Source organism: Triplophysa rosa, linkage group LG2, assembly GCF_024868665.1.
Source record: "Triplophysa rosa linkage group LG2, Trosa_1v2, whole genome shotgun sequence".
NCBI classification, from domain to species: Eukaryota; Metazoa; Chordata; class Actinopteri; order Cypriniformes; family Nemacheilidae; genus Triplophysa; species Triplophysa rosa.
In genome coordinates, this window is record NC_079891.1 from 1166257 (window position 1) to 1192667 (window position 26411).

Consider the following 26411-nt stretch of genomic DNA (forward strand, 5'->3'; position numbering starts at 1 on the left):
TCATTTGTAAATATAATGTCATATACAGTCATGGCCAAAATTGTTGGCACCCCTGAAATTTTTCCAGAAAATCAAGTATTTCTCACAGAAAAGTATTGCATTAACACATGTTTTGCTATACACATGTTTATTCCCTTTGTGTGTATTGGAACAAAACAAAAAAAAGGAGGAAAAAGGCAAATTTGTCATAATGTCACACAAAACTGCAAAAATGGGCTGGACAAAATTATTGGCACCCTTTCAAAATTGTGGATAAATAAGATTGTTTCAAGCATGTGATGCTCCTTTAAACTCACCTGGGGCAAGTAACAGGTGTGGGCAATATAAAAATCACACCTGAAAGCAGATAAAAAGGAGAGAAGTTGACTTAGTCTTTGCATTGTGTGTCTGTGTGTGCCACACTAAGCATGGACAACAGAAAGAGGAGAAGAGAACTGTCTGAGGACCTGAGAACCAAAATTGTGGAAAAATATCAACAATCTCAAGGTTACAAGTCCATCTCCAGAGATCTAGATGTTCCTTTGTCCACAGTGCGCAACATTATCAAGAAGTTTGCAACCCATGGCACTGTAGCTAATCTCCCTGGACGTGGACGGAAGAGAAAAATTGATGAAAGGTTGCAACGCAGGATAGTCCGGATGGTGGATAAGCAGCCCCAAACAAGTTCCAAAGAAATTCAAGCTGTCCTGCAGGCTCAGGGTGCATTAGTGTCAGCGCGAACTATCCGTCGACATTTAAATGAAATGAAACGCTATGGCAGGAGACCCAGGAGGACCCCACTGCTGACACAGAGACATAAAAAAGCAAGACTACAGTTTGCCAAAATGTACTTGAGTAAGCCAAAATCCTTCTGGGAAAACGTCTTGTGGACAGATGAGACCAAGATAGAGCTTTTTGGTAAAGCACATCATTCTACTGTTTACCGAAAACGGAATGAGGCCTACAAAGAAAAGAACACAGTACCTACAGTCAAATATGGTGGAGGTTCAAAGATGTTTTGGGGTTGTTTTGCTGCCTCTGGCACTGGGTGCCTTGACTGTGTGCAAGGCATCATGAAATCTGAGGATTACCAAAGGATTTTGGGTCGCAATGTAGGGCCCAGTGTCAGAAAGCTGGGTTTGCGTCCGAGATCGTGGGTCTTCCAGCAGGACAATGACCCCAAACATACTTCAAAAAGCACCCAGAAATGGATGGCAACAAAGCGCTGGAGAGTTCTGAAGTGGCCAGCAATGAGTCCAGATCTAAATCCCATTGAACACCTGTGGAGAGATCTTAAAATTGCTGTTGGGAAAAGGCGCCCTTCCAATATGAGAGACCTGGAGCAGTTTGCAAAGGAAGAGTGGTCCAAAATTCCGGGTGAGAGGTGTAAGAAGTTTATTGATGGTTATAGGAAGCGATTGATTGCAGTTATTTTTTCCAAAGGGTGTGCAACCAAATATTAAGTTAAGGGTGCCAATAATTTTGTCCAGCCCATTTTTGGAGTTTTGTGTGATATTATGTCAAATTTGCTTTTTTCCCTCCATTTTTTTGTTTTGTTCCAATACACACAAAGGGAATAAACATGTGTATAGCAAAACATGTGTTAATGCAATACTTTTCTGTGAGAAATACTTGATTTTCTGGAAAATTCACAGCGTAGCCAGAGCATGTTTGGCCTAGACCTGATGGTAGAGCGGAGACCTGACAAGAGCTGAGATGATAGAGCTGGATAAAGAAGGACGCGGTACTGACACGTCTTCACTACACAATTTCAAATGCTATTAGATTATTAATGATAATCTTAAACTATAATTTATTTTATTATTAAGTTTATTTATTTTATTTAGCCTTGTTGTGCAAGTTCTCTGGAGCTTGTGCAGAGGCAGCAGCTTTTGCCAGAGGGGAACTGGAATCCCCTGGTTGGGCCTGGGTTCTCCTGAGGTTTTTTTTCTCGATTAGAGTTTTGGGTTCCTCGCCACCGTTTGCATACTGTTTTTGCACTATCTGCCTGACCGGGGGGGCTGCTTTAGAATCTTAAAGTTTTACTTAATTAATATTGCATATAGGAATTTATTATCTGTTATATTTGACCTGTGCTTCTCTCTCCTTTATCCTAAATGTGTGCTCTCACTGAGCGTGTGTGTGTGTGCGTACTTGTCTGTGTACGTACGTGTGTGTGTGTGTGTGTGCGTGCGCATCCGTGTCTGTGTGTGTCTCTGTGTGTTGGTGCGTGTGCGTGTTGTGTGTGTGGAGTGTTTTGTGTGTGGGTGTGTCTGTCTTCTGTGTTTCAACCTTTTCTTGTTTTTGCAGGTACAACTTTGATTGTTTTGCTTGTAGTCAATGTGTCTCATGTACAGCTGCTTTGTAACAATGAAAATTGTAAAAGCGCTATATAAATAAAGTTGAGTTGAGTTATCTGGGAATAATGAACCCGCAAATGTCGCGACTGGCCAATCAGAATCAAGCATTCCAACCAGCCGTGTAATAATGTGTTTTATTGTATTTGTTAGCTGTATTTTTTTAAGTTATTGTTACTCAATAAAACAACAAACGGTTTGATTGATATTAATTGGAATGCACAATGAAAACTTGAATAAAAAAAATGGAGTTATCTGTTTTTGTAAATGAAATCTTCACTTGTTGAATTAATAACTTAGTGTATATTTTATCATCTTAATTTGATTACAGCAATAATTATATACAAGGAAGGCGATTTGGAATATCCAGGGAACACTAATTTGACTCTACCAATAATTTCGACCAAACAATTCATCTAAATTTATGTATAACCACTGATGTCCATCTGTGTCTTGTGTTTTTTTACCTATTACTTATTTTATTCAACATTTATTTATAATGTTATAAATAACATCTTAAACATCTTTCACAACCACTGTTTGTGGATCACAAATGGTTAAATCTCGTTCTCTGCTATTTCTTTTGTGATATCTTTTGTGCTCTGCAGACCAATTTTATTTATGTCCCCACCAATGTCAAAATCAAAGTTTCGCCCTTGATTATATATTACAATGTTTTATTTGAATATGACTACATTTTTATTTTAAGATCTTAATTTAAACATGTCAGCATGAGACCTCATTCTATAATAATTCTATGATTAAATGACTGACAGAGACCCATCCTCTATCAGCCAATCACTGTGGTCATAGTGCTGACATCATCCATAGCAACAACGTCAACCCCGCCCTTTTTCTAAGCTTAAGATTTCTTTCTGTTCCTCAGTAAAAGTTGCTCTCAGCAGCGTTGTGAAGAGGTTTCAAGTGGAAACTCTTAACTAAAAACGTTTACTGCTGTTTAGAAGAGCTCTTAGTGTTAAGATCAAATGTTTTGTGAATACGGGCCCAGAGATTTAACAACAACACTTAACAAATCTTCAGTTTCATTTATCCCAGTTTCACTGTGATCTCTGTCGGATAATGATAATAAGCAAAAACAAGATCAAACAAACAAACAAGCAGCAGTTTACGAGATAGGCGGTAATACTTGTCAACAGACGCACATTTCCACAAAACAACATACAGAGAAACGGCGACACATGCTGGTCAACATTGTAAATGCAATAAAAATAGAAGCCATGCATGCACGTCAACGTAATAAAACCTTTTACTAACTGCAAATGTTTTTACACATCGAGTCAGTGAATTTCTACCACTTTCAGCGCTGGTTTGAACTTTTTAAGGGATGTATATGACATTACCACACCAAGAGCTGATTTACTGCGGGCACACGCTGCACAATCCCCAACCACAGCAACCACTAACATCAACACACCAGTGACAACCAACACAGCTACACCTGAGAGAGAGAGAGCAGAAATAAAGACAAATCATTTCTTTGAACAAGTGTGAAGTGTGTAATAAGAGTGATACACACCGATAGTGAATTGTGTGGTGTTCAAATCAATGTCGAATAAGCCTTGCGTTTCAACGCCGAACCTCAACCAGAGACCCAGACCGACCATTCCCAAGCCCAGCAGCTGGAAGACACACAACCGCCAAAGTCAATAATATATCTTTGATTTGCATGCATTTTCTAAACTGCTGTTTTTGGTCTTTTCACAAACACTTACAGCGAACAGAGTGTTGAACAGGATGAGAAAACATTTACACATCTGCGCGCATGCGTCCATTTTGAGCTATTCCTGCACCTAAAACAGATAACACGACATTCATGATATGAGTCATTACATAAACCATATGAATGAAAACGTGTATTTAAAGTAGCGCTGACGTGAAGTGTGTCCGTCCGTCCTGCTGCAGATCTGTCGCCAGCGCTCGAGCGCGCTCTCAAGTCTACTGCGCCACGCGCGCTGATTGGTCTATGACGGGGACACAGTTTTGTTTCGTTTCTGCAAAATTGAAACCACAGGCCGTGATTACGTCACAGTTACATCAAAACACGTGACATGAATGTGAAACTCAAAGGACGATCTACCACAGAGAGCTACGAGTAAAACTCTCGATTAACTGTGAAATGTGTCACATGATCATATGATTTTCTTTTCTTTTATATAGCCTATTCATTACAGGCGCAATGTTCCTTGAAACAAATATCCTCAAAATAAAGAGATCAAATAAACAATAGGCCTATTACACAATCATAGGCATGAATAAACATGGGACTATTATGGGATTTTACTATTCTAAAAGCAGCATTAAAACTTTGGTATTTCATGCTTAAAAAACACGTTGATGAAAAACTAGTTTTGTTTTCATCTCGTATATGATCCATCATCATCCATGTGTTCAGAGCTATACACCTCTGCATGTGTGCACATTTCTCGAAAACACCACAGATGTGTTCATGTGACGTGTGTGTAGTGAAGGAGATGCATTACTTTCATATCAAGTGGACATTTCTTGTAAAAATTGAGTATTAACAAGCTGATAAACTCATTGTAAACATACTGCTCCACTTCCAGTGCACATGCTGCTCCTCGTGAAGACATATCAGTGTACTACAAAAATACATTTATCAAATATTGTTCCAGTAAAACTAATTCACAAGCTGACTAGTGAAGGTCAGGAGTGTTTATTAATTTTGTGTGCCTGTTAGCGCAGCCATTTTCGCGTATGCTGACCGGCAATAACTTGATATTATACAGATAACAAGCATGCTCACACACATGGTTTCGCTGGAAACGGAAGAGAAGGTCCTGTTATTTGCATATGACCATATAAGGTAGATCAGGGTTTTATGTACTCAAATGAGGTATGCCGTATGAGAGCACACTTACATACAAACATGCCACATGACATACAGATTGAAGCAACTAATAAATTGTCATTCTAAATTGGTTGTGTGACACTTGACAACTCAAGGCTGTGCAAATATTCATACTTATTCTTTCTACATGTTGTAGATTTTGAAAACACAACGCTTGGATCACAACAATGGAGAAATGAATCATGAAAATCTATGGCAACATAAAAGTAAAGTTCTAGCCGATGGCGATATGCAGTCCTGAATGTTTTGAAAAAGACAAATTGACCAAAAACATTCACATCGCAGATATTTTAGATACGACTAGTCTAAAACAAAGTTATGTCCCGTGTTGCAGTAAATTCGTCTCACTATAAACTAAACCAGTGATGATTCTTGTGTTGATTTTGAAGACTTACTGAAAATACATGAATGTACATATTTACGATACATTCTCAATAAGACTTTAGATACTAAAACCGGTGATTGGTAATATGCTGTCTTGTTATTAATATGTTATAACTTAATATTAATTCAAGAATGTTTGGGCATAACAGCTTCAATGTAATGACATCATGAGAATTCTACAGTATTTCTTTATGTGGCTCAGCACAACAACACATGCGAACACAAATCCAGTTGTAAGGCAGAGAGAAAGATGTGACAGAACAATGAAAGGATGCCTATCTCTCTCTTCTTCAAACACGTGTGCGCGCTCAGGGCTGGGCAGTATTTATGATACATGCATTTAAAATACCTATTTTAAATACAAAATAGTATTTTGTAACTTGTATTTGATTGGGTCGATGAAAATGGCTTCATAGTTTGTATCAAAATACTTCAGCGTTTGTATTCTTGTAGTTTAAAAATACTGCAAAATACTTTGTAAGTCTACGTGATGACATCATAAAAATGCGGCCTCTGATTGGTGCCTACTCGGTGGTTTGCCCGGACTTGTTTTTGGGAAACAGAAAAATGGAAGAAATTGCAAGCTGTTAGATTTCAGCCGGTGTCTATTGAATTGCTTTAATTTTTAAGAGTTTACATGAAGTTTTGTCTTTGTGTTAGTAGCCATAGGCTAAATACTATTATACCGAGCAGCAGCCCCATGTTAGCTACTTTCAGCCTATGTTATGTTCGTCGGTTGTGCATGGAAAAAAAGAAGAATAACACATTTCAGTGTTGTACAACATCACATTGTAATGCCACTATATTAGTGTGATGGTGTAAACTTGCGTTTACTGTGAGCCGCTCTAAGACCCAGACACGTACGAGCCCCCACATTCACACATACGTGTTTCTGTTAGACCTTTGATAAGTGTTTTGGAATACCTGCTCTGTTGTATTCTCTGTTGTATGCTTGGAAGTGGATTAATACTCCTGGAGAAGTTCTGTTGATACTTCTTGGTCATATTTCTGACTACATTTAAACATGTTAAATATAATTTTTGCTACAATGTTTGTTTCAGCTCCCAATGATTGATACATAAATATTTGCTGAATAAATATGCTTGTTGAATATTGTACCTTTATTCAAGTAGCTGTTTAATAGGAGCATGACTTTGCATAGCATTGCATGAACGACTGCCTGTCACATAATATATTATTATATGTTTATTATTATTTATGATTAACAATCAAATGGTTAATTAATGAGAAACTAGTTGCTATGGATACAGGTGCCATCAGTTGTCTTCTTATGAAGGACTTGTTTGTCATTGAGTCGGTGTTGCTGATGCACAGAAGGCCCTTTGTTACCAAACATCAAGTAACTAAATTAGGATACAATTACAAGTCATTTGCAAACTGTAAAACATTAAACTGTTGGAATCTTTAAAACTAATCTTTCATCTGGGAGATCACAGCCAGGCATATGTGAATATTTGCTCTGTTAACTGGTTGCATGTGTCAGATTTATTGCATGACTTGGGCAGAGAAAAGCTGTTAATAACTTAATCCACAGAATCAGTGTATCAGGGATAGCTCAAATAGACCAATTGATGGAGGCTTTGTAAAGAAATGTCATGCTCCCTTGTAAAATTATTTTTAAAATGCAAAAATACAGTAGTTTATTTTGATACATGGTGTGGCCGCTGTATTTTGTAGTTTATTTTGATTTAAAAAAAACATTTTGTTGTATTTTTGCCCAGCCCTGTGCGTGCTCTTCCTCAAACTGTATGTTCGTAGTATTCATCATATGGCTGGTTGATGTTGGTTGTCGTAGGTCGTGGGATGCTGTAATCTTTCTCAGCACTGATTTCCTGAAACAAAACACACAGTAGGTTCAATCACATATCAGTGACATCATCAACCCACCCAGCTTGTGACCCACCTATCAACGTTTGTTTAAAACTCACTTGCTTGGGGATTCCAGATGATTCCAAGGCTTGATCTGCAACAGAAAGATGTGACCTTTTTTAGATGTTCTGTTGGATATTCTTTTGCTGTTGGGTTATCTGAAGAATTATTGAAAATGATGCTGTAAGCAATGGGATCAAATGCTTTTCTGGTTCTTTTCTGACCTGTTTGAGTAAAGTTTTTACAGATTTTTTGTTAAAAAGTTGCGTCACTTGTTTTTGGACAACTGTTAGTAAAGTCAATAGAATTATCACGTCAAACTTTGCCCTAATAAAATTGTTCTCACCTCTCCTTCTGGCCATGTCCCGCTGGAAGCCACCGTTGTCTCTGCCTGGTTTTGGCTCGGCCGCTGGTTCCTCTGGGGATCTCGTCCACCCCGTGAGGTCCAGTGGCGGATCTTTTGCGTATCCCTCCTGTTGGCACATGAAGCGGACCTGAGCGACCCCGTGTCCCAGCAGCAACACCCAGCCGTTAGCAACTAGAGCTACGCCAATCACAGGGTCGTCCCAGACCGGTCTGTGCCCCATGACGAGGTTCCCGTACGTGAGCAGAGTGATCCAGGTGACCCAGACGCACACGCTCAGCAGCAGCGTGAGGACCAGCAGTGCAGCTTGCAGTTTGGCACGTAGACGCGTCTGCCCCGTGTGGCTGTAGCTGTAGGTGACGTACGCGTGGCAGAAGAAGCGCAGCGCTAGTGCCAGTGCCGCCACCATCAGCACCATCACATAAAGCTGCAGCATCGCGAACTCCGCCTGCGAAAACTCACACGGCCTCTCGTCCCGGATCAACACCACCAGTAACCATTCGGCCGCAATAATCACTTGCACCAGCGCCAGCGTCAAGATCACGGCCACCTCTCTCCACCCGCGCGCCAGCCCAACACCCAGCAGGGCGAGACCGCGAGCTACCAGAGCGCCGAACGCCACGCTGAACGCCACCCCGAACAGGAACACCCGCGCCGGGCATGTCTCTGCGGATGGCGAGATGACAAAAGAGAAGGGTAGACCGAATACGCCCGCCGTGGCCAGCAGGAACAGCAGCAGGGCCGCTCCGCGCCCACGCTCACGGCTCGCGCGTTCCCACCACACCAGCAGGCCCAGCGTCAGCCCCGCGCACATCACGAAGCCCAAAGCAGTGGTGGCCTGGACCGCGATACCCCAGGTGTCACACAGGTGCCAGTAAGTCTCCTCCAGACCTGAGCCGCACCCTGCCGGCCTGGAGCCGTTTGACCGCTGAACTCCACCGTCCATGGATAGAAGAGGGTCTGCTCTAGATTCTGTTTATCTTGACCTGCTCTCTTCAGTGTGACCTACAAAAAGACAGTTTCATTGAGTCAAGGACGACGGCATGAGCACTCAGTTATTTCTGTGGCTGTGCTGTGTTGGGGTCTTTAGCAGGGCTGAAAATGGCGCTGGGTGGACGGAGTCTGATGGAATTTTCAAGTAGAGGTTTTTTATAATTGATCCAGGAAATAGCTTCCAAACGCTATACACATTTCATAAAGTGGCACACCATTTCCATTTCCAGCACTGATCATCAGCGTTTTCTACCTGAACCCTCTCCAGACCAGACTGGAACCAGCGATCGCTCCGGAGTCGACTGTGTTCCTATTAAGGTATTCATTTTATACTTGATGTATACGTTGAAGTGGATGTGAAGTAAATGTCTAATCAGTGTGTGTAAAGAAGATCAGTTTGAGTTTTACTCATGTTTTATATACTCAAAACTATTCCAGCCTAAAGCTGAATGTGTTACCATTTCAATTTGAACATGTGTCAATCAAACTATGTGAAAAAGGGTTTCATAGACTACACAATCAAAAGAGTAAAAACAACACAAGAACACTTAGAATACTACATGATCTCCATCAAAGTATGGAGTGAAGATACTTTTCCATTATGGATGATTTTAAGCATGAACGCTTCAAGCCAATGGCATGAATGAAAGATTTAGGTGAACAAGAAAAAACAACATTCGAGTCGTTCATGACCTGGTAAATGTCAATTAAATCCAGTTTTCTTTCTTTCTTCTTTAACTTCATGTTGAAGTTTTGTGTGTATGTGTGTGTGTGTGTGTGCGTGTGCGTGTGCGTGTGTGTGTGTGTGTATGATAGTTTCCTCTCCATCACAGACGGCCACTTGTGTTATCACAGATGTTATCTGACTGAATCCAGCTATCTCTTTCCTGCTTCATACGCACCTGTCCATGTCACTTCACAACCTTTTCAATTCAAATGTTTTTTATTGCTCTTCACAAAGCCGTTTTACAGTAAATTCACATGATTACAGACAGCAACTATTGTAATGAAGAACAGAGAAAATCAAGGGAGTTCATGGTATTCCTGCAGATGATACTGACTGTCATGGGTTTCCACATAGAAAAAGTCAACTACATCAGATTTAAAGCATAGGAATAAAACTGAGCATGTGTCAGAAATGCATTGACATAGTTTCTTTCACAGTTAAATTACCTGACTGTCATTACTGATATTATTCATTCATGAGATCAACTTATGTGATATTTCATGTCATATTAAGAGAAGCTTCAAAAGATATTGTCTCACCTGTTGCGAGTTTCTCTTGTCAATCCAAATTTACACAGTCCATCTGTCTGTCTGTCTCTCTGTCTGTCAGGTGGCAGGGTCTCTCACTCTCTCTCTCTCTCTCTCTCTCTCTCTCTCTCTCTAAGTTTGAAATGATGTCTGTTTGTCTCAACATCACGGTCAGAAAAAGTCAGACTCTGTAATGTTAAACGTGTGGTCCTAGCGGTGTGGTAGGAGAATGTGAGATGAATCTGGTTTCGATTATAAATGTGAGGTTTGACCCCGACAGCTGTGCTGCAAACACAAACCATGAGAACACACGTCTGTTTCAGAAGCTCTGAAAGAACACGACTATAGTGAAGAGGATTTTATTTTCTTGTTTTAAATGATGCTGAAAAATGAGCTGCATGACCTACATTATGTTCTTAAAGAAACAGTTCACTCCAGAAATAGAATGGAAAAAGCACTCGTGATTTTAGTGAAACACAGAATGTAATGTAAGTGAATGGGGACCGATGCCATCCAGTTCCATATCAATGTCTGTTTGAGCCGAACTCAAGCTGTTTGAGAGGATAGTGTCACACTGTGTGTGTGTGTGTGTGTGTGTGTGTGTGCGTGTGTGTGTGTGTGAAGGATCTTCTCGAAACATCCATTTGTGGTGTATGAACAAAAAAACATACAATATGATTTCCTTTTCTTGTTTTGATTCTGAGCTGCAGGACATAAGAAATAAACTATCTCATGTATTCATAGTTTCAATTAATGAGGATCTGTTAGCATTCAAACTATACAGAAATCTCTACAAAAATTAACATTTTGATGTGTTACGAGTTTAAAAACAACACACAGTACATCATTCATAAGCAAGTAGAAAACAAATATCAATCATTTTATACAGAATTTACAAGAGCATAACCAGTTAAGTGTGGTCAGTAAAGAAAAGCAGAGAGAAGAAACCCAGAGCCGATGTGCTAAAGTTAGTAATGTTTCAGATGAATGTGATGAAATATTCTCTGAGCGCACATGAGAACATCAGCCGCCTCATTTATTAAATTCTGCATTGAAACCTTCATAAATTTAACTGTACGATCAATTCTCTAAGTGTGTTTTACGAGTGACTCATAGAACGAAGTCTCATGTGATAAAAACAATCAAAACACAGCAGATTCACACATGACACAAGTTCATGGTCCCAAGAGAAGCTGAGCGTTCAGAGTCACAACATATTAAACATATTCTCATGTGCAGGTGTATGAGTCGCTCGTGCTCTCTCTCTCTCTCTTTGTGTGTGTTCACACCAATTCCACTTTCGAGTTTGGATAGACGGCCACCACATCATAGCCCTCGGGTGGCTGCACGCGAGCTTTAGCGTGAGTCTCACAATACAGATGATCATCGATGAAGAAATATCCTCTGTGTTTCAGATTGAGGCCACAGTCATCACACGTGAAACAGTCGGGATGATAGAGTTTATCTCTGGCCTTCACGATGGTTCCCCTGTGATCAACAACACAATAACACACTTACATTAACTGCTGCCACTTTACACTCACAGTACAGACAGACACATTTCATAAAGTCAGCAAGAAATCCCATTGAATAATATTACAGAAAGTTTCTTATTCCTTAAGATTTGATACCGCAAATAAGGATTTTTCCTAAATTGCCATTAGAGAAGCACATCTTAAATTGATTTATAATCTCATCTCTAGCTCGGAAATCTTGAATCGCTCCATTGAGTTTGATAATCTACTCTCAGTTCTGTTTCCAAGCAACCAACAATGTGCCAGCTGCTGCTGTGATGGTGTTTTAAAGGGATTCTTCACCCAAAAATGAAAATTCTGTCATCATTTACTCACTCTCTATTTGTTCCAAATCTGTATAAATGTCTTTGTTCTGATGAACACAGAGATAGATATTTGGAAGAATGCTTGTAACCAAACAGATTTTGCCCCCCATTGACTCCCATAGTAGGAACAATACAATGAGTCAAAAGTGCCCCAGGACTGTTTGCTTTCCTACATTCTTCAAAATATCTTCTTTTGAGTTCAACAGAACAAAAAAATGATAAAATATTTTTTCCTACTAAACTTCGTAACATAAAGAAAATATAACACCACAAAAAGTACAAATGAATTCCCCTTCCACCACAGTACAAAGTGTTATTAAAGCAACATTGAAACTCAATTGTTTCTTAGGCTTTAAAAGAGGTACAATATCTTGACCACTCCAGTTTTCTATTCTGTTTTTCCTTGTTATATAAACAAGTTTGGCGTCCCTAATCAGGAAATTATTGAAACGCCATTTTATCCAGGTTTTCTTGTTGTAGCCTGCACCCAAAACAAATCATCCGGTGTAAAGTTTTCACCAAAATCTCAAAGCACTTGATACCTTATAACAGAAACAAAGACATTACATTTACATTTACATTTAGTCAGACACTTTTATCTAAAGCCACTTCCAAACGAGGCAGTACAATGGAAGCAATCCGTGCAAGAAAAGGGCAGCAGTGCATAAGTGCTATAGGACTGGTCTCAGTTAGCCTAACACAGTACTTTCTTTGATAGAAAAAGTGTAAAAAGAGATAGAAATAGGTGTCTGTATGATTGTGTCAGGCGTTGACGAAAGAAATGGGTCTTTAGCAGATCATTCCACCATCGTGGAACAGTTCCTTAAAAGGTGCCTTAGAGTGACTTTTTCCCTTTTTGGGATGGCACCACAAGACGTTGTTCGCTCACAGAGTGCAAGGATCTGGCGGGTACATACGTCTGAATTGTGTAGGTAGGGGGGTGCAGAACCAGTGGTGGTCTTGTAAGCCAAGAGCAGAGCTTTGAATTTGATGCAAAAGAATGGCTATTGGGGCCAATGTAACCTGATGAGGAGCGATGTCTGCTCTCTTCAGCTCATTGAAGACCACTCTTGCTGCTGCATTCTGGATCATCTGTAGAGGTTTAGTTGTACATGCTGGAAGGCCAGTCAGGAGAGCATTACAATAGTTCAGTCTGGACAGGACAAGAGCCTGGACTAGGACTTGTGTAGCATGCTCTGATAGGAAAGGTCTAATTTTCCTAATGTTGTAAAGGATAAATCTATATGACCGGGTCGTGCTAGCAACATGATCCGTGAAGTTTAGCTGTCCATCAATTACAACTCCAAGGTTCCTCCTGGCGGTCCTGGAAGGTGTAATGGTCGATGAGCCTAGTTGAATAGAGAGGCTGTGATGAATCTTTGGGTCGGCCGGGATCACAAGCAGTTCTGTCTTTGCATGTTCAGCTGCAAGTGATGTTCCTTCATTCAGAGTGAAATGTCACTCAGGCATGCCGAGATGCAGGCAGATACTGTCAGATCTTCTGGCTGAAACGGAGTTCTGTTGATTATCATCATGGTTACATTGACAGCTAGCACCATGTAATATTCTCCACTGCAAATCGCCTGAACACTTTTTTTTTAATAGTGGTTTGTTAAGTACCATTCAAACTGGTTTTATTTCTTCTCCCAACCCAAGCTCATCCCTCCGCACTGTATCGAACCTCCCATTCAAAGAAGCTTCATTGAACATTTTAACAAAACATTTATACATGACTTTTTCACTAACAGTCCCCAAGTCCAAATTTTGTTGTTCATCAATGTTTAAGTACTAGAGACATCCTTCAAGTCTGGAGTAATCCACTTATCAGAAAATCCACATATCCTCATGAAGAACTGAAAGACCTGTCCCATAATCAAATAACAAAGAAAAAAGTTCCTCTTGAGCAAGCGTTTGCCTTCACAAGTCCACAGTTGTCTTAGTACAACAAACTGATCTTTGTCCCAGCAGGTTGGCCACTGCCATTGTCTTTCAGCTCCAATAGAAATAGGGCCTAAATCATAACCCCCCCTAAAAATCAATCAATACCAAATCAATTCTAAAAAAATATAGTATTAACCTGTCAGGCACACAGCAAGTCTGGTCAACATTAGTCTCAGCCTCAGACGTCACGCCCACGGACCGTTGGCTAAACGTCTGATGCATAAGGCACACTTTTCTGGAAATACTTCAGCACGTTCGAAGTTGTCATCTGATTGGTTGAATTTTACAGGATTACCAGCAGACGTGAGTGTCGCGTTCTTTAATCTTTAATCTTATAATCATTGTTGTTGCTGTTAACTTTTGACACGTTTGTGAATGTACGTGTCTGTTACATTTCCACGCCTCTAATGACGTGGCACAAAATGAAACATGATTTGTTGCCTTATCTGTCAGTCATATGGCCTCTTAGGCGGGCCTTGGCCAAAGAAAGCGGCCAAAGTTCCCAAAGTACATTTCAAAGCCATCATCTTGCAGCTCAAGTCTCATTTTTGAAACTAATTTCTTAAAGTGGCCCTAACACACGTGGTTTCTGCCAATCTCATATTCATCTTGAGTACCTATAGAGTAGTATTGCATTCTTTGTATCTTCGAAGAGTATTTAGTTTGATCACATTTATAATAGATAGATACAGCTGTACGATTATTTCCGAAATCATAAGGCGCATGCGGGGGGGGGGGGCTATGTAGGCTGAACTAAAGCACGTGCGCACCCATTGCCAACAAAACACAGACATCAGTTTCACTCACTGCATTTCACTCACTCGGTTCATGTCCGGCATCTTTTAGCGCTGGGACGGCTCCATATATCAGTTTCAAACCATCTCCAAATCCAGCTTTATATCCACCGTTTATATAACATTCATCACCTAAATGCAATGAACAAACAAACACCTGAACTTCGCGAACGTATGCTCTCTCTCTCTCCTGCACACAAGTGAAAGTGACGTCTGCGCATGCTCCTTCTCCTGCTCTCATTGCTGCCGCGTGCTTTTCTGGGAGAATTGTCCAATAAGGGACTAATAAAAATTGTTACGAAACAGTTTTATATGTTCGAAAAAACTTTCTGAAACCTGTATGATCGCTGGAGGAGTGTATCGAGCACAGAAATACTATGTAATATGCCCAACTCGTTTTTTGACAAGTTGACCATGTTAAGCATGAGAAGACAGCACGTTTAACATTGTAAAGAAGTCAGAATGCATGACACATCGTTGCAGCACCCCTTTAAGACTATAGATTTCTTGTGCTGTGAACTGCTCCACGGCTGACCCGAGAAACATCCTGTGTTCAGGAAAATAATCCACAATCCAAACATTTTTCATGTTTTTGTCTTTTGCAAAAGCCATGTCAGCCATGCTTGCCCGGTTACACCGCCCTCCCCGAAACGCTCGCGGCTGGATTTGTGGTTTCTGGGGTCGGAGCGTGGTCAAAATCCACGCACCGCCCCGGTGACATTTTTCCTGGAGGTGCATGAGGAGCTCACTAAGTCAGATCCTGCCGCGCCGCGACATGACCACCTATTGGTCGTCACGGTCCTAAGTGCAGCCTGCTTCCCAGCAGCCCCACGGCGGCTCCGCCGGTTCCAGGGCCCTCCCAGATGACGGCCCACCCGAGACGCAGACCCCCACGGAGGAAGGCATCTGCCTTTCGCATCTGGCGAAAGGTGCGATCGAACCCGTCCTTCTAACCGAGATGTCTTCCGGACGCAGAAGCGCATCTTGGGCTCAGTTGGAGCACCAAGATTGGTTCATGGCAATCGACCTGAAGTACTTTCACGTCTCCATCCTCCCTCAACACCGACCTTTCCTGCGGTTCGTGTTCGAGGGAAGAGCGTATCAGTACAAGGTCCTGCCCTTCGGTTTGGCCCTGTCTCCTTGGGTTTTTACCAAACTCGTAGAGGCTGCCTTAGCGCCCCTCAGGGAGCAAGGCGTGCGGATACTCAACTATCTCGACGACTGGCTTATCATGGCACACTCGCGAGATATGTTGTGTACGCACAGGGACCTCGTGCTCCGGCACCTAGACCTTCTGGGCCTACGGGTCAACCGAGAAAAGAGCAAGCTCTCCCCAGCACAGAGCTCCTCTTATCTCAGTATGGAACTCGACTCTGTCCGTATGTCAGCGCGTCTCACCAACGAGCGTGCGCAGTCGGTGCTGAACTGTCTGAAATTGGTCAAGCGGACTCCAGCGGTTCCGTTGAAACATTTTCAGAGGCTCCTGGGGCACATGTCTTCCTCGACAGGGGCAATCCCTCTCGGGTTGATGCACATGCGGCCGCTTCAGCACTGGCTTCAGAGTCGTGTTCCCTGGACTGCGTGGCACACCGGCACCAGGCACATTACGGTAACGCCTCAGTGTCTTCGCACCCTCAACCCATGGTAAGATCTGGCCTTTCTCCGAGCGTGGGTTCCGCTTGGGCAGGTTTAGAGGCACTTCACGGATGCCTCCCTGCAGGGGTGGGGTGCCGTGTGCAACGGGCACACGGTATCGGGGCAGTGGACGGGTCCCCGGCTGCGGTGGCACATCAACTGCCTAGAGTTGCTGGCTGTCCTTTTGGCACTGAGGAGGCTCCAGCCCCTTGTGCAGGACAAACACATGCTGGTCTGGTCTGACAGCACGGCTGCCGTGGTGTAAATCAATCACCAAGGCGGTATACGCTCACTGCAGATGTCACGACTCGCCCGACGCCTCCTCCTCTGGAGTCAGCAGGTGACCAAGTCTCTGCGAGCCACTTTTATCCCGGGCGACCTGAACCAGACAGCCGATGCACACTCTCGTCAGGGGATGCCCCGCGGAGAATGGCAACTCCATCCCCGCGCAGTCCGGCTCATATGGGAGCGGTTTGGCCAGGCGCAGGTGGACCTGTTTGCCTCCCCGGACTCCAACCATTGCCCTCTTTGGTACTCCCTGACCGAGGGACCCCTCGGCACGGATGCCTTAGCACACTGTTGGCCGCGGGACAAGCGGAAGTACGCCTTCCCCCCAGTGAGCCTCGGGACCAGGTGGTGAACCTGCAGGCGCTCCCCTCTTGGGTCTTCCTCCCCTCAGGGAGTGTTGTGTCCAGTATGCGCACTGCGCCTCTACTTGGACCGCACGCAGAGCCTTAGAAACTCTGAGCAGCTCTTTGTCTGTTATGGGGGACAGCACCAGGGGAGGGCTGTCTCCAAACAGAGATTGGCGCACTGGATTGTGGATGCCATTGCTTTGGCATACCAGTCCCAAGATCGCCCATGCCCACTTGCAGTGAGAGCCCACTCCACTCGGGGATATGGCCTCCTCGTGGGCCCTGGCTCAGGGCGCCTCTCTGGCAGACATTTGCAATGCTGCGGGTTGGGCTACACCCAGTACCTTCGCGAGGTTTTACAACCTCTGCGTGGAACTAGTGTCAGCCCATGTCTTACACGCTACCGGCGTATAAGACAGGCATCTGGTTTGGGCGTACGCCTGCGAATGCACCTTCCCCCCTCTCCAGGTGAGTCTAGCGTGCTATCTAGCCTCCCTACTTCCCCCCTTAGGGCGAAGTACAGGCATTCCATCCATCACTAAGCATTTTTGGCATTATGGTAAACAGACCGGGTGGAGCGGTCAGTTGGAACCAAGTCCAATTCATGTTATAGTGGCCCCTGCTCAGGTGGACCCTATACTAGGACTGTTGCCCCATACGTAGTGACTCCTCTGCAGGGTCTTCTCGTATGTTGAATTCCTCACTCCTGGTTCCCCTTTCGGTGAGCCTGTGACCTCCCCTCCGGTGGTTTACTCCACCTGGGTTCTGTCCCCCCATTCGGGCTGACACAAATTCTCACATGTTGTTCTACCCACTGGTGAGACCATGTTGGTGTCTCCACATGTAACCTCCCCTTGTGGTAGGATGTGGCCTCCGTAACACACTCTTCAAGAGGAGAGCAGTGTTTCCCCAGTGTTCTTTATGGCGCCGGGTGGCATCTCGCTACTAGAGACGAACGTCACCGCCCGTGATGGCCGTCGGTACAAGCTTCTCAGTATGCTACTAGTACTGATCCCACTGGAAGATTACGTCTCGCGGTAGCGCACATTTGTGACTCGCTAGTCCAGTCAGTGTCGCTCCGCTTGAGGTCGTGATACGGCTCAGTGCCGTGGCATGTAAAGATAGGTCCCCAGTCTGTCTCTCAACACAACGTCGAGAGACCGACTGAAGGGGAACGTCTCGGTTACGACTGAAACCTCCGTTCCCTGATGGAGGCACAACGCTTCGCCGACCCGCTGCAGCGACCGGGAGATACCTCTCAGGTTCCTCAGCCCAAAGGGTGAATGAATCACCGCCGCCATCTTCCTTTTATACCCGTATGCACAGGGCGGGGACTGGCGTGCGTGTGCCATTCGCCAAGCCCATTGGCGTTTTAAAATTCCTCTCGGAGATGATAGGTTCCCAAGATCAAACCACAGTCTGTCTCTCAACACAACGTCTTGTTCCCTCCATCAGGGAACGGAGGTTACAGTCGTAACCGAGAAGTTATCTTGGCTTAGTATCTTTTCTCAGTATCTTGTCTCTCACTTGGAGGGTTCTCGTGGTTTGCCTGGTTCTTTGTAGTTTTGGACTTTTAAATTAAAACTTCTAAACTGCAAGTAGATCTGCATCTCTGTTTGGTCCTCCCAGGTTACACACATTCAGTTCCTCAGCGTCATTTTTCATTGGTCTAAAACAGACAACATGTTTGAGTAAAGGGGATTTTCAAGTCAGTGAAACTGTTTTAATTTGTGACACTTTTTCACCATATCTTACATTTTGTAGTAAGCAGTTCATTAATTAAGGTTGTCAATCTGACAACACCATTTTTCTTGCCGGTTGAACTAAGGTCATTACTGGCATTATCATTTTTTCAGACACAATCAAAATCGTTAAAATTGTCTAAATATTGTAGTTAATTTCTATGTAGGAAGATGAATGAGTTTAGAGCAAATACATCAAATTTAACTTTGAAATGAAATGGACAGGCTTCAAAAATACATGTAATTTCAATATTAAAACATGTACAGTATCAGTAATCATTCTCAATCTTAATCATGGTCACTCTTGCTGGGTTATTTGTAATATTATAATATACATGATATTAGTCATCACAGTTAATAATATTATGGTTACTCCCACTGGGTTAATTACAATATTATGATGTTGGGAGTATCACGTCAATATCAGAGAACACCGTGTAGGTCCGCTAGCAACACCAAGGTCATGGGTTCATCCCAGGGATTGCACATCCTCAGAAACAAATGGATAGTATAATAAAGTAATGTCACCAGTAAGTACGCCAGTGACAACAGTGGCAAGGAACCAAAACTCTCTCTCTCTATATTGTATATGTATAAATCTGTAGGAAGAGACCTGTGAGATTCTACATAAAGCAAGATAAAGATGATCAAGTCTGAAAGGTTGATCAAGTTTGTGGCTGTCGTTATCAACAGGTGGCACAAAGATGAGCGTCTGGCTGAATATCACTGTTTTACTTTCACAGATGTCATTCCATATACTGTATATATCTATATGAGTTTGACATGGATTTTTCCATGTACGATGACATCATCTGTGTTTACTCATGAATGTTGGGAAGCAATCAGGTCCTGTGAGAAAGTGATTTACAGTCATATCTGAATCACATGTCACAGCTTGATTTGCCCATGACATTATATTCTATGAATCTATGTATTTTAATAGTATTCATTGTCAGATTTATGCTGGTACACAAGTCTATATTCATGTAAGTGCTTTTTGTGTCTTTTTATTTGGGTTGAATTGATGTTTCTAATGAAAACAAGAAGCTGCCAGTGAATAACCCACATATACAGATTCATTTCGAAGCAGATGCACATCATCGTTTTATCATTTGTAAATATAATATCATATACTGTAGATGTGATAATAAACTGCACCGGTCAAGATGACCCTCAGTACCCAGGTGAGCGTCTGTTATTAGCTTTGACCTTGGAATGTCACGAATGGCTAATCAGAGTTTATCACTTGGAATACATGTGTGGAATTATTTCGTAAAGCATTGGTGTTGTTTTGAAGTTTGAGAAGACTCAAACTCAATACACTGCCATTATAAAAACAAGACAAATGACATCTAGTGAACTGGTTTCTGTTTGAGAAAAAAAGTCAGTCTGTTGTGTTTCAGAAGAACATAGAAGTTATGGAGGGTTTGAACGACAGGAGGATGACTGAAGAATGACTGTCCCTTAAATATCATAAAGTCCGGGAAATAGGGAATTCTGAGAATTATTTCTAAACACATTATAGATGTTAGAAATGTATTGCTGAAACACATTACAAAGACTCAGAAGTTTGTAGTACTGAATTGTGGAGTTAAACCGTTAAACAATTTTTCACCAATTCTCTTTTCAGGATTTTTTGGGCGGGGTTAAAACGGGGGATCGATGACACAATGGAGCGTCCGAGCATGCATGGCCCCTCCCCTATCCCTAGAGCGCCAAGCATCAGGTGTCTGCTCAATCACGAGCTCAGGGTTGTAAGCTTTTCGCACACGCTCTCACTCTGCCCAACTAAACTACTGTAATCTCACGCCAAATAACAGACAATCCACCCGGCTGGTTCGCTATCAGCAATTTCAGCATCTACCTTATCAGCTCAAGAGAACCACTACAAATAGACAAAGCTGTCTGTGTTCAGAGCTTGACTTCTTTATTGAAGCTGCTAGCGTCTGTTTTAAATTATAATCCTATGGAGTAAACCGTGTTTTCAAAAAAAGTCCTGAGTGCTTTTTTAAAACGCCAGTGCCAGCATCTTTTCCTGCAGCTCAGAGTGTCTTTTGAGGTTGGAAAAAAGTTCAACTTTTCTGAAAAAACATCCTGTCAAGCACCTTTTTCACAGCTAACCAATGACAGAGACCTGTCGTTTTCATAACAACATGCGAGGAACGTGATTGGTCTAGAAGGCTCAAGCTCGAAAAAATAAAATGTCGGCCGAAACGCCCGTTGGAGCATAGTTTTGTATAAATGTATATTTAATTTTCACTTTCAATAACTTTTGATTGCATTACTAGCGAGAAATTAATATTGTAGTTGTTAAATATGTGATTGGTTATAGCAAAGACGCTGTCGTGATTCACTAGGGAAGAACCCAATTGCAGGCAGCGGGAGTACAGGGGTAACAAAAAGACTTTTATTTGAACAATAAACACAAAACAAAGACCCACGATGGGGAAAAAACAGGAACAAGAAAATAATATACAAGCACAGAATGAAGACTAACTAAACACTAGATTGACAAACACTTGACTAAGGAGTAAACTAAACTGAACACTTACTAAGACCGACGAAACAGCAACAACAGGAACAGGCAATAACAGCAACATTGGAGGCACACAAGGACAGAGGTACACTGAACGCAATGCACGAGCAACAAGACAATGAAACATGAGGACTATTTAAAGGGAACACAAACGAGGGATGATAACACAGGGCAGGTGAGGGTAATGAAACACGGCAGGGAAGCAATACGGGAAACGAGAGGGGCGGGGCCAATGACGAGACACCGGAGAGAAGGAGTATATGGAAAGCCAAAACTGCTTCTCTGCACATATAACAAGGGATCCTGCCGTGATTCTGCCACAAGATCAAGAAAGACATGACAAGATGAGGCAGAATCACGACAGACGCTCTCTGTTTATAATTCAAATAGACTTCCGTTACGCTGCCTATGAAGCCTGTCTCTGTAAGCTGCCTCCGTGCACAAATGCGATCTTGAACATTGCCGGGTGCTATTTGTAACCACAATTAATACCTAATACCGGGCCTGGGGCCTTCTTCCTGGACATGGGGAGAGTACTCGGTGTTTGGAAGAAACTGCCGGGCTCGGAGCCCTCTCTCCGGACAGCACGCCAAATACGCATACCTTTAACCTGCTCCTGAATTATCTAGATCACGCGCGTTGACTCGCGCGTGTTTGAATTCAAATCCTCCAGTAAAACCAATTCACATATAGCCTACTGGGCTGGGAACTCAGGTTGAGCGATTCGAGTGGGCGTGGCTTCAGCGTTTGAGAGCAAAGAGTCCTGCTTATTTTTCCAAGATTTTGATAACTTATTTTATTTACTTGGATGTTTTTTTCTCCATTCAAATTTAGCTGGGTGGTTAATAACACGTTTTTCTGTTGTGTGACAAACTCAGAACACATATTTCAATGTCACTTTACTCTGACTTTAAATACACGTGACAAAATATTGCAGTTGTTTTGCCATCAAGCGTGTGTTTATAAGAGACATTCTCTCTGTGTTAAAGTTACTCACACGATGCCGTTTGCACATCTGGTACACTGCGGCAGTTTCAGTAGACCCGGCAGAGGAGGAAGAGGAGCTGTAATGGGAGATTTTACTGGAGAACACAAAACTCTTCCTCCAGATCTGTCCGTCCCTGAAAGTCACATACACACAGACATCACTATACACATATCAACAGATCACCATATGACTGTATTCATCCAGAAGCTCATCGTCTTGTCTGCTCAGATCAGCTAAATCTCCTCATCGCCTCTGAAATCTTTCGATTGAGCGTCTTGTGTTGCTGTGTGAGTTTGTGTTGTTTTGTGTAACACTTTTCTACGCACAAAACACAAACCCAGAGCCCTCGTGTGCTTTCTGAAGCCATACGACAGAGACTTTTGATTGGTATTTTGTTGAACATTGCTTGTGTTTATCAGGTGCGTGACATTCACACATGGACAGATGAAACAGCGGCACACAGAATCTCTCGGCTGTGGCGTCGAGTCATGACATCTACATCTTTACGGTTGCCTTACAGTTTGCTGGACAAAATATTCTTTGCCAGAGTGACATTTCTTCTTGTTCCTGTATGTGGTGTATGATGATGTTAGTGACAGCAGGGTCATGCTTTGGTTTCTCTCACTAGACTGTCATACTTCTAATGAAAGACATGTGAAAGATGAATCAAGTCTGACCTCCGTCCTCAGCCTCCAGCATTCCCTGCAGGAATCTGAAAGAGCCCGATTGTTTGGGAGCTGAGACGGGCTCTTCAGGGTCCTGAAGCATCTTATAGACATCTGACTGTGTGTCGAAACCGTTACGGCTGCCCGATGAGTTCAGTGACGCTTCAGGGCTGAAATCAAGCAGAAACCACTTCAGTGACCTCTTTCATTGTGTTCTAATGCAGACGGCTCCTGATTCAGATGGGATTCTTTATTATCATGGACAAACATTTACTTTGCCGCTGAAAGCACACTCGTGCACATCAACAGCTCTTCTCTGATCAAATCCATTTCGCTTCATTGATTAAAAGACTGCGTGAACTTGCATGACGGGTTTGGCGTGTTGTGTGCTGTTTGTGACACACCTGTGTGTAGAGGTCAGACTGAGGCCGGCCATCTGTTTGGGTAGGGCACCGTTGCCATTGTTGTGAGCGTACAGGCCGAGCGGATTGTTGTACACCGGTCTGGAGTTTGTGTTGTTGGAGGAGGTGCCACAGGTAACGGGACTCTTGGAAATGGGGCTGTTGCCACTGCTGATTGGTCGAAAGGTCTGTAAAAATGAATGAATGATTAAAACAATGTGAAAACTGTCAGCACCGTGATGACACTATTTGTACTTTAACTCTTTCAGCTCTGTGTTACACCGCACACTCTATCATACACCTGGCACGATGCAGCGCCAGGCGCCAGTGGTTTTGCTAGTTTTAGCATGGCGCAGTTATTATTTTCACATCATGCGCCACCTTGTTTCAATAGCAAATGCATTTGCGCTCATTTGTGCGCCCATGTGCATGCTGGTCTGAAAACGAGACGTGTTCAGGCACGTTGTTGGCGCGTTGCTATTTTGAGGAACTGAAATGATTTTTTTTGGTTACATCTTGGAAAATATAATGCAATATATGAAATAATACACTTCCATCAACTGGAACTTACATTTTTCATTAGATGAAAAGTGGCAATTCCTTATCATTATTATTCAATATTAACAATGTGTTATTCTCTAGATTTTTAAACATATATTAAATGATTTAATATGTTGTCAGTTAATGTACAGGAAAACTATAAAGTATATAGAGAAGAAATATTTTCTTTGCCTAAGGGAAGCCACACTTTCGTTTGTTCGTTGGTTTGTAAGCTCTTCTGGGTGACATCAGTTAAATGCTTTTTAAAGATTTGTTTTTTTTGTAGTTCAGTTTGTTTTTCTAGTGTTTATAGTTTAATGAAATGTATTTCTTCCTCAATAATATAACACACTTGACTGCTGAAGCATCTTTAGGAGACCTGAAACATATCAGTCACTGCAATAATAATCCTGAAGATTCTGCCAAGAATCCAAGCCGTGAACTGATTTATATTTCTTTCAGCTCAGCGGTGACATCACAGCACTTGTGACCAATCAGCGTTGAGAACCGGAGCTGTCCGTTTTTTGAAGAAGAAACATATAGACAGTGACAACATGAGTACCACATGAAGTACTGTCACATGTATGTAAACCAGTCCAGTTACCAGTACAACACAATCCCACAATATCCCAAATGTGGAAGGCGGGAAAACTTCCAACAGATGAATGCTTCAGCTGAAATGTGTGTAAGTGCACATGGTGTGTGACAAAAGAGTCTCATTCATTGTCTAACCGGTCATTTTCTACATTTCAACCACTGCTTCTCATTATTTCTGTTGTTTAATAGATGTGAATGAAGCCACAGCTCTATTAGTCATAAGACATGATATACACTGTATATACATAGTGTCCCAGTAAAAGACCGCAGGATATTGTTAGAGAGAAATATGTATGAGCGCTGTTCGGATTTCACTCAGCTGTTTTATAACGCTATCCCAGCATGCCCCTCGATTCCAGCAGTCAGAACACTAACACTACTGTCTCAGACTAAACTGAGAAAATCTAATGTCACTTGTTGTTCCAAAGCAGTCAAGAATCAGCTGCCATAAAGTTGTAGGCTTGGCCTAATATTCTCACCAGTGTTGAAGACATCACACAAGCTACTAAACTGATCAGATAAATAGTATTGTGAGTTTTGTCAAATAAATGTAAACCCCTGTCAAATATCTACACCCATCTACACTGACAGAGCCGGTCTAAAGCAAGCTTAGTAACATTATCTCCTTTTAAACTTCAGCGGGCATGAAAAGTGCCAATCTGTTTGATAACTACCTCAGTGAATCATAAGGGCTATTTGAAACAAAGCCTATTAGCTACTAATGATGTTAAAGGGATAGTTCACCCTAAAATTATAAACATGCTTGTCATCATTTATCATTTCAGACCTTTATGACTTTCTTTCTACCGCAGAACACAAAAGAAGATATTTTGAAGAATGTTGTTAACCAGCCTCTATTCACTTGCATTGGCTTTGTGCCTGTTCAAAAGAAGTGAATGAGGTCCAGTGCTGTTCGGTTACTAACTTTCTTCAAAATATCTTCTTTTGTGTTCTGTGGAAGAAAAGAAAGCCATAAAGGTCTGAGATGACAAGAGGGTGAGTAATGATGACAGAATTTTCAAGGGAACGAAATCACTGATGGGTGGAAATATGCCCACACCACACCACACACCACCACAGCTGAAGGAAACACTGGCTCACACAACGCTGTTTAGCTGTGTAGATATATCATCCCTCTCTTCACAGCGCGACATTTAAAAGCTTGAAAACCACACACTCAATAACCCATTCACAGTCATCCAGACACACACAGTCTGCTGTTACTGAAAATACAATCCTATACGTTCTGAATCTGCTACGTAAGTGTTTAGTGAAACGGGGAAAAGACACTCGAGTAAGTAAGAGCTTGTGTCTGTACCTGTGACTCCAGCGGCGCTCCTGTGGATGTGCAACTCGTCTTGTTTTCTTCAACATCAGCTGGAGGCCAAAGCTTTCCAGATCTGGAAAAAACCCAGAAGCAGTGATCAGTCATCATGTCTTCATCTGAAACTCTCACATTCACACCGCTGCTGCTGCTGCTTTAATCCTGATCACAGATATATTATACAAGTCTTCTGAAGATCTGATGTCAAAGTGAAAGTGAAGTGGAATGAAATGGACACCCTCACAGTTCAAATGTCACACAAGTGGAAAACAAAGTCCAGATGTTCAATTTCACCTCAGTGTAACCTGCCATAAAACACAACAACTTTCACCTAACCAACATTTCACACAGAGGAAAATAAACAGCCGTGTGTTGATGTATGTCAGATGACATACTTCATCACACAGATGAAGTAACCTCACAGTCATCACACGTGACTTTTGATCTTAAGAGAGCAACAATAAAGCATCGGTCTTGATGTTCTGGTTGGTACAGAACAGTTTCACATCTCACAGTATGAATGTTGTTGTTTGTTGACGTGTTATTGTGTGGGTGAATGTCACGGGCCGTCTCTGTCCATCTGTCCTCACTACACAACACCTACAGCACATGTAGACACAAACGTTCTGCTGTGTGGAACAAAGACATCTCTGTGTGTCCGG

The 26411-nt window shown here is 42.4% G+C and overlaps 3 protein-coding genes across 3 annotated transcripts; all 3 read right to left on the minus strand.

The window, feature by feature from the left end:
* Positions 1 to 1947: 1947 nt before the first annotated feature.
* On the minus strand, positions 1948 to 4129 carry LOC130571384 (CD82 antigen-like). Its single transcript, XM_057362308.1, has 3 exons — positions 4070 to 4129; positions 3874 to 3976; positions 1948 to 3795 (listed from the first exon to the last, which is right to left on the minus strand). Exons 1-3 carry the CDS (start codon positions 4127 to 4129, stop codon positions 3635 to 3637), a joined length of 324 nt encoding a protein of 107 aa, XP_057218291.1. The 3' UTR covers positions 1948 to 3634.
* A 3152-nt stretch (positions 4130 to 7281) lies between these two features.
* Positions 7282 to 10204, minus strand: LOC130549591 (G-protein coupled receptor family C group 5 member B). Its single transcript, XM_057326852.1, has 4 exons — positions 10124 to 10204; positions 7847 to 8869; positions 7560 to 7594; positions 7282 to 7463 (listed from the first exon to the last, which is right to left on the minus strand). The coding sequence occupies exons 2-4, from the start codon at positions 8808 to 8810 to the stop codon at positions 7371 to 7373; spliced, it is 1092 nt and encodes a 363-aa protein (XP_057182835.1). The 5' UTR covers positions 8811 to 8869; positions 10124 to 10204; the 3' UTR covers positions 7282 to 7370.
* Positions 10205 to 11286: 1082 nt separating this feature from the next.
* Positions 11287 to 25857, minus strand: LOC130571663 (PDZ and LIM domain protein 4-like). Its single transcript, XM_057362788.1, has 6 exons — positions 25744 to 25857; positions 23292 to 23476; positions 22900 to 23057; positions 22232 to 22355; positions 11401 to 11599; positions 11287 to 11304 (listed from the first exon to the last, which is right to left on the minus strand). Exons 1-6 carry the CDS (start codon positions 25855 to 25857, stop codon positions 11287 to 11289), a joined length of 798 nt encoding a protein of 265 aa, XP_057218771.1.
* Positions 25858 to 26411: the final 554 nt, after the last annotated feature.

Bases quoted from the DNA above. Each gene is read 5' to 3' on its own strand.
- LOC130571384 (XM_057362308.1), bottom strand. From the start codon at position 4,129: ATGGACGCATGCGCGCAGATGTGTAAATGTTTTCTCATCCTGTTCAAC. The intron at 3,977-4,069 runs GTAAGTGTTTGT...TGTGTCTTCCAG, and splicing joins TGTTCAACACTCTGTTCGCT to CTGCTGGGCTTGGGAATGGT. The intron at 3,796-3,873 runs GTGTGTATCACT...TCTCTCTCTCAG, and splicing joins CACCACACAATTCACTATCG to GTGTAGCTGTGTTGGTTGTC.
- LOC130549591 (XM_057326852.1), bottom strand. From the start codon at position 8,810: ATGGACGGTGGAGTTCAGCGGTCAAACGGCTCCAGGCCGGCAGGGTGC. The intron at 7,595-7,846 runs GTGAGAACAATT...TTTCTGTTGCAG, and splicing joins GGACATGGCCAGAAGGAGAG to ATCAAGCCTTGGAATCATCT. The intron at 7,464-7,559 runs GTGAGTTTTAAA...GTTTTGTTTCAG, and splicing joins CATCTGGAATCCCCAAGCAA to GAAATCAGTGCTGAGAAAGA.
- LOC130571663 (XM_057362788.1), bottom strand. From the start codon at position 25,857: ATGACTGATCACTGCTTCTGGGTTTTTTCCAGATCTGGAAAGCTTTGG. The intron at 23,477-25,743 runs GTACAGACACAA...TCATTTTTACAG, and splicing joins GAGCGCCGCTGGAGTCACAG to ACCTTTCGACCAATCAGCAG. The intron at 23,058-23,291 runs GTGTGTCACAAA...GCTTGATTTCAG, and splicing joins AGTCTGACCTCTACACACAG to CCCTGAAGCGTCACTGAACT.